Below are 13,934 nucleotides of genomic sequence, written 5' to 3' on the forward strand. Positions count from 1 at the left end.
TGATCCTTTCCTCGAAGAAAAAGACAATCCAGGAAGTCTATCCATCAAGTTACCTGAAAATTTTATCTGAAATAGAAAAAAAAAGCAGAGTAATGTGAGATAATAAAATTATAAGTTCTATATGTCTAAAATTCACAACCCAATTCGAAAAAGATTCGGAAACTTCATGTAGCCCTAAAACCATCCTGAAATTCATAAATGGGACAATGATTAACCTGATGATTTATGATTTCTACTGGTTCTCCCATTCACAACTAGGGCTCTCAACTGAATTCCATCGGAAAATCATTCTATTCTATTCTATTGCAGCCTATTCTCACATACGATTCAGAATACATATTTCCCTAGATCAAAACTCTATTCAAGGGCTCACTTACTGATTCTTAGTTGAAAATAGTGCACGTATTCCATTCAGGGTCTACGCGACTAGTTTTGGAATAGTATTTTGTGGATTTTATAGGACAGAATTGGAAATGAGTCGGGAATGGAGTGAAATTTATTCCAAGAATTTATAACTGCAGTCTGTCTAAAAATATGGTACAAATATACGGTACAATGTTTGAATAAAGAACTGGTACCATTGAAGAGGTGAAGATCTAAAAGTTCCAGTAACATAATTGTCAAATGAAAAGCCATTCGATTATCCATGCAGCGGTGTGCCTAGAGGAAAATGTTGTAGTTGATGACCTGATTACAGTACTCTTCAATCACAAATTATAAATTTTTTCCTAATGCTTCAATAAAAAACGGAATATCCCGTTTCCTCTAAAGTTACATCGTTGAATGGGTAATCGAACGAGTTTTCATTCATCTCATGTATCAAAATATATTCCCATTTGAAAAGGATGGGGGGGGGGAGGTGATAAATATCAAATCCAAAAAGTCATAGCGTTACTTCCCCTACCTCATTTTGTACCTATTTTCAAGAGCTCTGATCAGTTAGACTTCTTCCGCCTACATAGCCTAAAGAAAGATCGAAACATTTCACGAAAAAATGTTCATGAAGGAATTCATTTTCTTATATTATGGGACCTTGAAAAAATTCATTATTCAATTTTCCATTTCTCCAAAATTGAGACCTTCTATAAATATATATATTTTGATTTTTACAATTCAAACAGATTCAAATTAGTTCGTTATCGTCCAGTTGCAGGAAAGTCCATTAAAATTTAATACTTCATTAAAATCTTAATCCTCCATTTTCCCCTTCAAAAATGACAGTTTTAAATTTTGATAGGACATCAAATCTTAATAGACTTTCCTGCAACTGGGCCTATGTCCTATTTTCCAACGAAATCATATTTTAGTGTATTTGGTGGATGCGCTCTTACATCCTAACTTGTCTCGTACACTTTATATACAACATTCCTGTTATTCCCGATATTCGGATGGTTTAGAAATAAGTTATAGCATGAAAACTAAACAGAATTCTAGTTATCCCAAATGTTCAACTTCATAGATCTGTTATCAAATCAGAGTAACAGTCGTTCATAATATTGCATTTATACAATTTTTCTACCTTACATTAAAATATGGGTGCTAAGTTAAAATTTAATATTTTCTAGTGATGTTCATCATTCTAAGGCAAACTTTCATATTGACAATTTCTAAATATCCAAGGAAAATGTAAATAAAACAACATACGTTTTATTAAATATCTATTATAACAAAAACTTGGAAGTCATTCTTTTCAGGATTATTGACAATTTGCATAGCAGAATATGTGATTGCTTTGACTTCAGTACCTTGGGGATGTTTTCCAATTTGGAACTCTTCCCCATAACATTTACACTTAATTTTCATTTCCTCTCCTTCAACAATAAACTCTGTTATATCTAATTTTTTACATATTAAATATGGTTCACAACTGAATAAAAATAAAAGTTCATCCAGGAATTTGTATAATAGACTCTCCAAGTCATGTCCTTCCGCTTCAATCTCTGCTGTTTCTTTTATTTCAACAGAAGGTAGTTCCGTCATGTATCCATACATGGCAACACCACATTGTTCAAATGCCTCTTTCAGGGAATTGCCCCAAGCATGTATTCTAGAAAATATTTATGTTGATGAATGGTTCATTTCGTTTTATTCAAATGTTCTTACTGTACATCTGCTGTATGGTCCAAATCTTCAAGTACATAAAACATAGTAATGGAATTATTGATTTACAGAGGAAAAAATTGGATGTTATTACTTACATTCATATTTACATGGTGGAATATATAATTCTGCTTGTGTGAATGATGCCATATCGAAAAGAAAAAATATAAAAATATCAGAAAAAGTAAATTTGTGACGGTTTTGTTTGTGGTTGAAATTTGAGGTTATCTTTCGGGTTAGAGGTTATGTATCCTTTCATAGAGATAAATTTCATTTATCTTTTTCTTTCATACGGAGAAGAATTCTTGGGCAGTGAACAGTGGCGAAACAATAGAGTAGCAGACAGGGCAAAATGATACGGGCCTCTGGTATGAGGATTTATCAGCCAGGAACATAACATATCAAGCACATAGCTTTTTCATTCTAAGGTGAATTCGAGCCCCAATGATAAATAGTGAAATGCTTTATAATTTATTCCTCTTCGAGAAATTCATGAAAGCCATTAATTATTCGATAGTGTTCGCGGTAGATGGTGTCCTCAAATGATGAATATACTGCAGAAAAAATACCACAAATAATAAAATTTTTATAAAATTGGGTGTAGAATTACAACAAAATAAAAAAAATATATTTAAAAATTTTAGCCAAAAAACTATTTCTTTTTTTCATAATTTGAAATATTAATTCTGAATTACCTACCAATATTTTGCGAAATAATACTCATCATGGGAAACAATGAAATATGGGAGTAGGTGTTTCCAAATGAAAATTTGAAAGGTTTTCAACGATGAAACACTCTTGAAAAGAGTTGCTTTGGATTCCCATGTAAATTTTTGCTGGCTGATCAGTTGGGAATCTCTACGAGATTGCTAAACCAAAATTACTAAGAGAAGTCACCCCAAATGGCCTTTATTGTCAACTGTATACTATTAACAACATCAAACAATACTAGTTTGAATTTTTTATTTTATCGTTTTCAATATTTATAATACTTTTCACTAATAAAAAAAATCAACCTTAAAATGAATGTGTTGTGTCTTATATATTACTCTTATTTTAGATTTTTTCAACTTTGAACTTAATCGCTATACATACAACGTTTCCACAAAAATTCATCGATGGAAGGATAAATTTCGACAAAATTCGGTTTGTCTCAAATCGCACGAGCATCACAAACCCATTTAAACTTCCAACGAAAACAAATTACCAACAAATATCTGACTCGCTTCAAGCAATCGTGAAGTATTTCATGTACCTTCTCATGTTGCCCCATTAAATGACATTTAAAACCACCCACAAGCAGCGGCTATTGATGAGATAAATAACTAAAGAGTTATTTATTCAGTAATTATTCAGAGATTGCGAGATTTTCAATTACAGACAAAAACCACTAGCATTGAATTCTTTGAAGGAATCATGATAAAAATGTTCATTATAATTATTTGAAACTGTTGCCTGTGGGTTGTGCAGTAAAATTTTTCATCTTTGCTAAAATCACTATTATAAAATATTGATATGAGCTTCAGTGTTTTCGGTTTGAACTGTAGTTATATTCAGAGTTAAGAATCTAAAACATTACCATGGGGCACATCAGAAATAAAGACATAACATCACATGAAGTAGACATCCATATGATATATACAAATGAATGACATCATATAAAATCTGGCCAAACCAGTAGTAGAACCACAGGTCTTAGGTTCTTAAAATTCCTTAATATTTACACTAGTAACAACAACTGGTTTTTACAAAATGCATTCAGTCAGTATTTTCACAAACTTTTAAGTATCTCTCATGCACATATAGACGAGTAACTGCTTAAGTTTATACCAACCTTTGAAATAAATAAGCAATTACTATACCTATCTATATATCTAGGCAACTATATATATTTGTGCAAATTCAATTTTAGAGCATTGTATAATAATTTTATACATAATCTCTAGTTTTTCCATATTCATATTCGAGTATGTATATTATATGAAAATTTTATTAAATGAACAAAAATATATTTAACTATTTCTTGAATATAAGTAACAACAACAACGCTAGCTCTAGCAACAATAAGTATATAATATATATTTTTAACATTAACAATAATACAACAATGCAAAGCAGAGAAAATCATCTGAAAATTCAAGCAAAAGTGGTTCTTAAATTCTTCGATTATTGCAATTGGTTTTTCTCTGTCCTCTATTTCTCTCATTCTATAATCACTCAAACTGAAAAAAAAACAACATATATCATTTGCATTCATAATGGACGTATTACTCAGTCAGAAATTGATAATACTAAAAATCTAAGAATTCCAAGTTGAAAGGACAAATGTTATCAGCGAACATTTTGGCTGAAATACACCGAATGGGGGTGCTTATAATTTTCACTGAGATTGTAGAGGAGTAGAAAACGAAAGCATTGATTAAATAAATTATAAGATATTCCAATCTTTTTGCCAGTGTTTCTATTTTGAAGGGTTTTGTTTGTACTATTCATTCATTTACTCTAGTCATTATTATATACATCTGTATTGGACATCAAGGCTTGTTTAATGTAGGTATTATTGAAAAAGGAAATGGCAAAATAAACACATAATCGAATTTTCAGGTTATTATTTAAAATGAATAACTGCTGCTGGATCAAAACAGATCCATTCTCAGCAATCTAAAAGTCTCAAAAGAGTTCATTTTGATTGAAAACTTGGAGTTTCATTCGAAAGTTTATAATTTTCGCGCTAAAATTATGAAATAAGTTGGAGAATATTCTACCTTATTATCCCAATGATAATTATGTACATATCGAAATATCAACAATTACATGTGACCCCATAAATGAGATTGAATATGAATAGGTGTTTTTATTTGGTCACAATATTTTTTATAGGATTCAATGATCGGATAATATTTCCATTACCATCTTCACAATAACTTGTCACTTCAACTAGCAGAATTGAAGGATAAAAACTCAAAAATACCTCTGAGATCTTTGGAATAATTATTTGATAAGATTTTTATTTGTTTTTTTTTACCATGTTGATGAGCTCGAAAATAACGGACTTTACAGAATGATTTCAACTAAAAACACTCAGTAGAGTTCAACATGCTCCTATTAACCTATATTTACTACATATATTCTATTATTATCATTGTTTTGTTTTTAAATTACTTTCTATCTTGCATTGTTGAAGGCAAATACATCATTGAGCTATTAAATTAAATAGAACACATAAATATTATACAGGTAAATAATTCTCAGTACATAGAAACGAGTCAGATATTTGTACTGTAGAGTGTTTGGAAACTTTTTGGCACGTCATTTTCGACTGAGGCCACTATCATTACAATACTGTCGAGTTAATTCCATCTGGTTCTAGATCACGAAGGATATCTTACAAAAATTCATACAATTGACATTTAAATGCTAAAATAATAACATAATACAAATAAAAGGTTTTGTAGGTATACTGTTGTTTGCTTGATCCTATATCCAATTAATACTGAACCGAGTTCTCAAAAATCTGAAATATATCAGAACTTTCAAATTTTCACAAGTAGGTGTAATTATTTTTGATGGAAACGTTTGATTTGTTTATACAATTTTAACATCCCAACTGAAATATGCTTAGATACACCAGGATCATTTTATTCCTACAATAGTGAAAAGGTAGACATGTTAATTACATCGATAGTGAAATATTTATAAAGTTTACATTCATTCTGACTATATTGCATTTTAAGGCTCAGCTCTTAGTTACTAAGAGTTTCTGTAACTAGAAAGAACTCATAACGACTCAAATTGAAGTAATAAAAAAAGGTTTATGTTCCACCGAGAGAAGAAAGAGTATAATGACAGTTTTGGATAAAAAAAGTCTACATGGTCTCTTTATTGTTGAAAAAGTTTAAAAATTGAATTAGGAATGATTATTCTTTTCTCCAAATATCTATGATATTTAGTCATACAGAGTGGTGACAAATTCGATACTATCTTCCAAACTACACCAGATTGAAAACTCATTTCTTGAAAAAAAGGAAAATGTGTAATTTTCCAAAGTGATTTATACTTATCTGCTGCATGGAGACAAAAAAGTTGAAAGTCGTATCTTGTACTCTTGTAGTCCGATTTGAAGGAAAAGATTGTTAATTTACATAATGTGATGGCAATAATATTGAAGGATAACATGATTTAGTCGATAAAGTTTTGCAAATGGAAGCAGATATAAACGATAATATGAGTTGAAAATGATTCTAGGTTTATCAGGACCGGATTACACTTATTTGCTACCCTAGGGCAATTACAATGAGTAGACTTTACTGTCACAAATACCAAACAAATCAAACTATTCAATTGTTTCACACTAGGCACCTACTCATGGAATTTTCATTGGTATCGATAATTCACTTCTTAGTTCAAAAACTACTGCAATAAAAATTTTAACAGAGCAAAAAATACCTTCTTATTATCACAAAATGCAATTGCATGCAATTTTCTGGCGTAGATTGGTTTACCATTTATGAAAGCAACTTCAACAAAAGTGTCATCATAAATATTCACATTTTCAGTAAGTGTATGACTAAAGTTCGCAGGAAACAAGTGAAAAAAATTGCATCATTTTAATAATTGGAATGCTGCAAACTTCTGCTATAGTTTGGAAGATGTTAGTGGTGAGCATCAAATTTGTCATTGTATATGGTTTGTATTTTTTCTGGCTTCTTCTCAGTCACCTTTGAAGAAAAACTATTGAAGAAGCAGCATAAATCAGTGTTAACAGTAAAAAATTTAAGACCATAGGCGATTGTAACTGTGTTTGAGCTGTTATATATAAGGCTCTTTCATAATGAGCATTATCTTCACCAAAGGAGTCCCTATCTAAGCATATGACTGTTCGGCTGAGTATGTATAAGACCTCTAACGAACACAACTAGTAACATGAGACCACTAGCGACTTCTTCGCATTGCGAACGAATCTAAAATTTACTACGCAAAAGTCGTCTCACTTATATACGATATCTTGTATTATATTATATTTTGATTTTTCTGTACTAAAACATACTCACACAAACAGTGGACAGTCTTAACTAAACTTTTTCAATTTTATAATGTGAAAATAAATCGAGAATTTACCAGATTCGAATTGTAGCTAATATATTTTAAAGTTTACTACTAAAAAAAATTCAATCTTATACATCAATGAAAATTTGGTCTACGTTATAGACATCAAATTAGATATTCCCATTGTTTTCAAAAAGAGTTCTATTGGAAAACTATATTCCTTAATCGACAATATTTTTGATTTCAATCATTCATATAAGTAGGTACAATTTTGATACAAATTAATAATTAATGAGTTTTTCAAATATATGAATGATTTTATCGAAATTTTCTGAGGAACAACAGATAGCAACATAGATTTTTTGGAGGTTCAATGATATTTTTTATTTGAGATCGCTTAATATGGTGTCATAAGGATAACATCAAATCAACGAAATGAAATTACTTAATTCGATATTATAATAAACGATTTTACTGAATTTGATAATGAACTAATCTGGTTTGAAGATTGTATTTTACATTGAACCTCCCGTGTACAAAAAAATAATAACAATTTTACCGAATATCAACCTAGCAGAAGAGGAAAACACGTTCTTTGCACGAGTTCCAATTTTTGAACTCCCTAAAAAACACAACGAATTTCTGATGACAAAATTACCTGAGAAAGTTTAAAATATTCAACTTTTGTCCACGAAAACGTCTACAAATCTTTCTTCACATAATGCTGCCATGATGTTTCTGTTCCTCTTTTTGCGTTGAACGTTTACGAAATACAATTGGCCTCCTTATGCTCACAGTTGTGAAACTTCCATTCAATACTTACAATTACAAGTTTTTGAACCGTTTCTATATGCACGTATGAGGTCAATGAAAATATCAACAAATAATTTGTGTGTATCGAATGAAAACTATCAGAGAGAAATCTTCCTTCTGTATTACTAGTATCAGAGGGAAAGCAACGTAAAAAAAATTGAATTGCAATCGAATACCTACTTATTCTTACCTACTTCAGGAAATGACTCTTCGATGCTGAGATCAGTAGGTCATTTTTGGGATATTCCAAATGATATTGGCAAGTTATTGCCTTTAATAGTTTTCGAGCTTGTCAGACACTGGGTCTGTAGAAAATAATACTACTGAACTCGTATAATATTTTATCAGTTGTCGTAAAATCTGATTTGCATTGGTCGATTTAGTCCTAAAGCACAGTCTCGATAGATAATAGTTATTTCTAACTGCATTACCTTCAATTCTTCCGTTGCTTACCTTTGTTGTTTGATTTTCGATTATGAAATTATATTTCTTGTCCTTATACAATTTTTGAATTGATAATCTTATTTTTATTCAGGAAGTGTTCGGAAATATATTCTTATGGAGCGAGAATCATTTCAGAAATACGTGTTTTTTTTACTCCAATACTAGCAATACAGAGTTCCAGAGAATGCTATACAAGCATTTTGCTCAAAGTAAGAGATGTGCTTTGAATATTTTGTAGAACAAAATTTTCTGTAGCATTTAAGTTTGCTGGAAAGAAAATATATTGATATTTCAATTGACAACGATATATGTTTTTCGACTAGACTTGCAGTCTTGATACAAATCTATGTGCATGAAGATATAACCCTTCTAATAGTCCACAGCCTACTCTATGTGCATCGCTTCGCTATGAATAATAAATATTAGGTCCTTTGAATATCAAAGGTATTTCAATAGTACATATTTGGTCACAAAACCAAACTCCTTTTATCAAATATATTACATTTAATATAGATATTTTATAACAAAATATTTCCTTTTCAATCATCCAGTTCAAGCTATCGAAAATGAGGAAACTAGGCCTGATTGTGTTCTATTCGGGAAACGAAAATTTTGATATTGAGGCGTGAGTATATAACGAGTAATTTAATGCGGAAACTCGATCCAAGCAATCCATGATGATTAAGACGATAGTCCGTGCACAAACAGATAGAATACTTGGAGCATGGATCTGTCAGTGTGACAGAAGGACCTAATTCGGTTGTATGATAAAAAAAAAATATTTTTAGGGGCGGAGACTGTCGAAAATGAAGGTTCTCTAATTTTGTGATCTCGGTACACCTGTAGAATAATATTAGTTCGGATTCAGGCATGAATATCCAAGAAAAATAATAAAATCAAACCGCATCTTAACTTTAACTGAAAGATCCATGATCCATACTAATTTAATTCAATGTTCAAAAGAACATCAAGGGGAGTCAGCGATGAAAGTTAATAAATTCAAGCATTTGGCACTGTTTTTTGAAACTTCCAAGACAAGAATAACTGAATAACATATCTTGGAGATATATCGCTTTATACCTATAGGCGCTGAATGTTTCTTATCATTTCGACTTGTGATGATTAGGTAATGCCGAAAATCCAATTTTCATGACGTTTGAGAATGAGATTTTTTTTACTTCGCTTCAATTCGAGAACTTAAGTTCGTTGTAATTTGAACGATTTTTAATCGTTCAGTTATCGAAATCAGCGATTGTATCTGTACCAATCTCTTCATTCTTGAATCCTATAGCTCATATGATATGTTCAAACAATTTATGTTAAAACTCATATATTTAACTTTCGTTTTGACTCCTGAGTTTTTGATTGAGTTGTGATTCTACGACTATAAGAAGAGCTCAAGATGAATTACGAGTATTAGTATTGGGTCTTAACCTCCTTGGGGGTTGAAAAGTAAGAGGTATTAGTTTTGATTTTCGTTAATTCATGCTGATCACACCTGACCAATATTAAATAAGCAGGCAACAAATCATTTTGGTCACCATAGTTTTGAATATAAAATTAGTTGTTTTTGGAATAGTTCAGTTCTCAGGACAAGCTTTTCAACAGCAGTTTTTAAAAGAAACATAAGTTGCATGCTTTTTTGCTCAGGTAATACAGGTTTAAGAAAAATTACCTGAATAGTCGATATTTCACAATATCCCACATAAAAGTTGTAGGGCTGTTAAAAATCTACGTATCTATGACCAGTGAATTAACGGGGTATATATAATATATATGGTGCGTAAAATGATAGTTTTTGAATGAAATAACCTGTATAATATATTGCTTCACACCTTTGTGTGCGACCATGTATAATTCAGTTTATCACCAATAGATTTTAACATCTATTTAGAACATTGTTTTGATATATTTTGGAATAATTTGGGTAATTTTCCTTATCCTGTATATTATGGATATAATGATTTTTTTAAATATAATCTATTGAATATTGATAACTAAAAAAACCATGTTCATGAATTTCTTAGAGGAATTTTAGCCAAGCCTATTACATTCATAAATTTGTATGCCAACAGCGGTTATTGCATTTTTTGAAAATTTCGATTTTGTATGTTTTCAGCGTCAGTTTCTTTGATCTGTTTGGTATGGTGGCGGTGGGTAACCTTTCATCGAAATTTCGTTGATAATAAAAGGAAGAAATGTTAATTTGAGAAGGATTAGTTATGAAATGTTTTAGGATCCAATTTCCATTAAATTAATGAAAATTTTCAGACACTTTTTGTATATTAGGAACGTGAACTATATAATCTCATTTCATTATGGCATGTGACAACAGATAGATGTATTTACAGGACCAACAGTGTGGATGTGTTCAGAATGCACCTGGTGGAAATCAACCTGAATTTTCTCCATTGTATCTCACTTACTATGACGACATTTGGCTATTCAAAGCAATATTTTTTAAAGATTTTAAGTATTAGAACTAAATCTGCCCGAAATGAAACTGATAGGTATTTATCGTGAGGATACTAGGACCCTTAATAAGTGAACTTGACCCCTTCATTGTACACGACTGGACAAAATCTATTAGATCGTTGCATTTTAATGGATTTTATTCTGTGGATGCGAAGCGCATAGAGTGGCCGGATTTCGGTAAGAACACAAATCGTCTAATTCCCCTAATTCTATGAGCACGATCTGTACGCGTTTTTTGTCCATGTGAGCGTCGTCCTTACACTAATCGCGCACATAACTAACAAACATTTTATTAAGTCTTTGATTTGGTTTTGCGCGTTCACGAAAATCCACGCGGTCCATATTAAAACACTGGTACGGTGGTGAGTCCGGGTCGCGATCGACGGTTCTTCTTCTTCTTTGTTGGCGGGCCGGCCTGGGCAGTGTTCACACAATTCCATTGTTCCGCCTCCCCTTCCCGGTGAGCCGCAATGGGAGTAACAGCAGTCTTCTTCTCCAACGTGGGAGGATCTTAGCCTCTGTTGACCCGTCAGTGGTATGTTCAAGTCTGAAACAGGGTATAGATGTCATTGGACGTTAATAACAATCAATTTCTATGATTTTTATGAAGGTAGACTTGAAAAAATCACTAGAGCTTCACTATCACACTAGCAAAACCATTTAGGGGAGACTAGGGAGCATTGATACATGGGGAGGCTTGATACAGGCTTATATCCGCGGTCTGTAGCCGTTTTCAAAAGTGATATACTGGTGAACACAATTCTCTGGCAGAAAGCACTACATGACCTTAATCTGTAAGGCTAACAGTAGTTCGTTCGTGAAATATTCAACAAAGAGTGTTTCGAGGTGAGAAATTGTAAGTATTTACTCACGTTACCTAAGGGTTTTATGATCATGCATTAATTTTTCAGCATAAACAAACATTTGACTGAGAAATATGCATAAACCCACTTAATTTACTGTTTTATTAGGTTGCCAAAATGTATGGGTATAAAATGAAAACATAAATTACTTTAAAACTTGCTTTCAGGGAGGTTTGAGACATTCAGGGTGGGGAGGCCTGATATATGTATCATCTTAAAAATATTTTCCGGAGCTGGTTGGACAGGCCTACATAAAGGCGTTTTAACCATCCAACCTACCTTCAGAACATGTTTCTGCACCTACGGGACCAAAGCAAACCAGTATCATTGCTGACCTACCTACTGATCTAGTAATTCTGGATCAGGCGTCAGGTGTGCTCGCAATGGTGCCAAGAAGAATGTGACCGTGTTAGAAATGGCACAAAAATGTTTATATGTGACATTTGCAAGTGATAACAATGGGGCTTATATTTTCAGTTTATGTATCTCATGCCTCCCAGTACACCGTATCAATCCTCCCATATGTGGGGAGGCTTGAGACATTTTGCATGTTTTTGTGTTCAACGTTTTGTACAGAATAGGATGTTCATATTTTGAGAATTCTATATTTATTTCGTTGAACGATTAATCGAAGAATTATATAATGTTATAAAAGTCCTGTTTCTTCATATAATTCATTTTACAAAAATAAATATTCCAAAAACGTATCAACCCTCCCCAGTCTCCCCTACTTGGAGATAAAGTACAATTTATTCACATAAATATAAGGTTTAATTAACAAACAGTACCCAGTGGAATATTAGCCATTGGCAAACCCAGACTTAGATGCCATCCTGTAAGAAACCGTTGTAAGTGTTATAGATATGGTGACCTTTATAGGTTTGTCCCGAATTATACAAGAATTGTCCCGATTTCCTAGATTTTCTAGCAAATATGAATCTGAACATCATTGGGATCATTGTCCCTCATCAGTATAGTGCATTGTTAGATATTTCAACCGGTGGATAGGGCCTTAAGCGAGCACGTTGGGTCGTTGCGAGAGATATATTCAAATCCCTCTACGATGCGCCACCAAAGAGACTGAACCAAACCTCACTTACTCTGCAGACTCCTACACCCATTCATGGCTCATCCACCGGTTGAAGTATATAACACTGCACCGTAATGATGAGGGATAATGGTCCCGAAGCCGGTCTACAGTTATGTTAGATGTTTTCAACTATTCTGGCATTTCCTATACTTGAACATGACTAGCTAGTATTGTTGTTTCTTCAAATTAATATTTTCGAGATACATCATATTTCAGTAGGTAATGGTAGACAGCTCAAACCATGGTGCACAAAAACAAGTACCGATTATGATAAGATATTTCTATGATAATAGCGGTGTGAATGTGGAACTTTACCTGGAGAAACGAGTGATCAGCTGAATGAATATATATGTCTCTTCATATTTATAGAGTTCGAGTTGCAGAATTGAAAGAACTTTGTATTAATTTCGATGAAGAATACCGTAAACCGCTGTCTTATTCAAACACTCGACTTCTACCAGCACTGAAATGAGTATACTTCAAGTGTTCAAATCTCTCAACCAATATTTTGCCTCACAGCCCCATACCCCTGAAGTATTAAAGTCATTTTTTGAAAATCCAAATGGGGAGATTTGGTTGTGGTTTCTTCACAATATAGCTGGGGTATTCAGTGAAACTCTCAAGAAAATGGAGGGTAACAAAATATCGCCAAGTGAAGTAGCGAATGAATACAAGATCTTGCTCAAAAACCTTATGCACAGAAAGGAATACTCATTTTTGTCTATGAAAGTTAAAGAAATTCAGAGGAAAAAAGTTGCCAATGGATGGACAGAAAATATCAAGAACACAGCGAAATTCCTTTATCAGCGATGAGCTGATTATATGGATCTCTGGGTCCATAAATTCCAAGCGTTTTTCCATAGGAGGTCTAGACGGCATTCCGGCGGAGATATTCAAAGCCTTGGATGAGGACATTGTCAATAGTCTCCTAATACTATTCCGCAAGATCTGGGAACAGGGAGATGTGCCACAAGACTTCAGAGACGCTTTAGTTATCAACCTCTATAAGAACAAAGGCGATACGTCGAATTGCAACAATTACAGGGGCATATCGTTGCTTAATGTGGCCGGTAAAATTCTCTCGAAGATTATGGCTAATCGTC

General features: G+C 32.6%; 2 protein-coding genes across 2 annotated transcripts in view; both read right to left on the reverse strand.

The window, feature by feature from the left end:
* Nucleotides 1–1,644: 1,644 nt before the first annotated feature.
* Nucleotides 1,645–2,352, reverse strand: LOC123311471 (protein archease-like). The gene is made up of 3 exons (XM_044895484.1): nt 2,199–2,352; nt 2,104–2,128; nt 1,645–2,047 (listed from the first exon to the last, which is right to left on the reverse strand). The coding sequence occupies exons 1-3, from the start codon at nt 2,248–2,250 to the stop codon at nt 1,651–1,653; spliced, it is 474 nt and encodes a 157-aa protein (XP_044751419.1). The 5' UTR covers nt 2,251–2,352; the 3' UTR covers nt 1,645–1,650.
* Nucleotides 2,353–2,993: 641 nt separating this feature from the next.
* Nucleotides 2,994–13,934, reverse strand: part of LOC123312266 (transmembrane protein FAM155A) — a 180,427-nt gene continuing 169,486 nt past the window's right edge. The window contains exon 3 of the mRNA XM_044896607.1: nt 2,994–11,425. Within this exon, the coding sequence (XP_044752542.1) occupies nt 11,088–11,425 (338 nt within the window). The 3' untranslated portion in view covers nt 2,994–11,087. The remainder of the gene's footprint in view (nt 11,426–13,934) is intronic.

This window comes from Coccinella septempunctata, chromosome 4 (assembly GCF_907165205.1).
Source record: "Coccinella septempunctata chromosome 4, icCocSept1.1, whole genome shotgun sequence".
Classification (NCBI taxonomy): domain Eukaryota; kingdom Metazoa; phylum Arthropoda; class Insecta; order Coleoptera; family Coccinellidae; genus Coccinella; species Coccinella septempunctata.

Coding starts and splice junctions, on each gene's coding strand:
- LOC123311471 (XM_044895484.1), bottom strand. CDS start 2,250: ATGGCATCATTCACACAAGCAGAATTATATATTCCACCATGTAAATAT. Junction 2,129..2,198: donor TCCACCATGTAAATATGAAT/GTAAGTAATAAC, acceptor ATGTACTTGAAG/ATTTGGACCATACAGCAGAT. Junction 2,048..2,103: donor GACCATACAGCAGATGTACA/GTAAGAACATTT, acceptor AATATTTTCTAG/AATACATGCTTGGGGCAATT.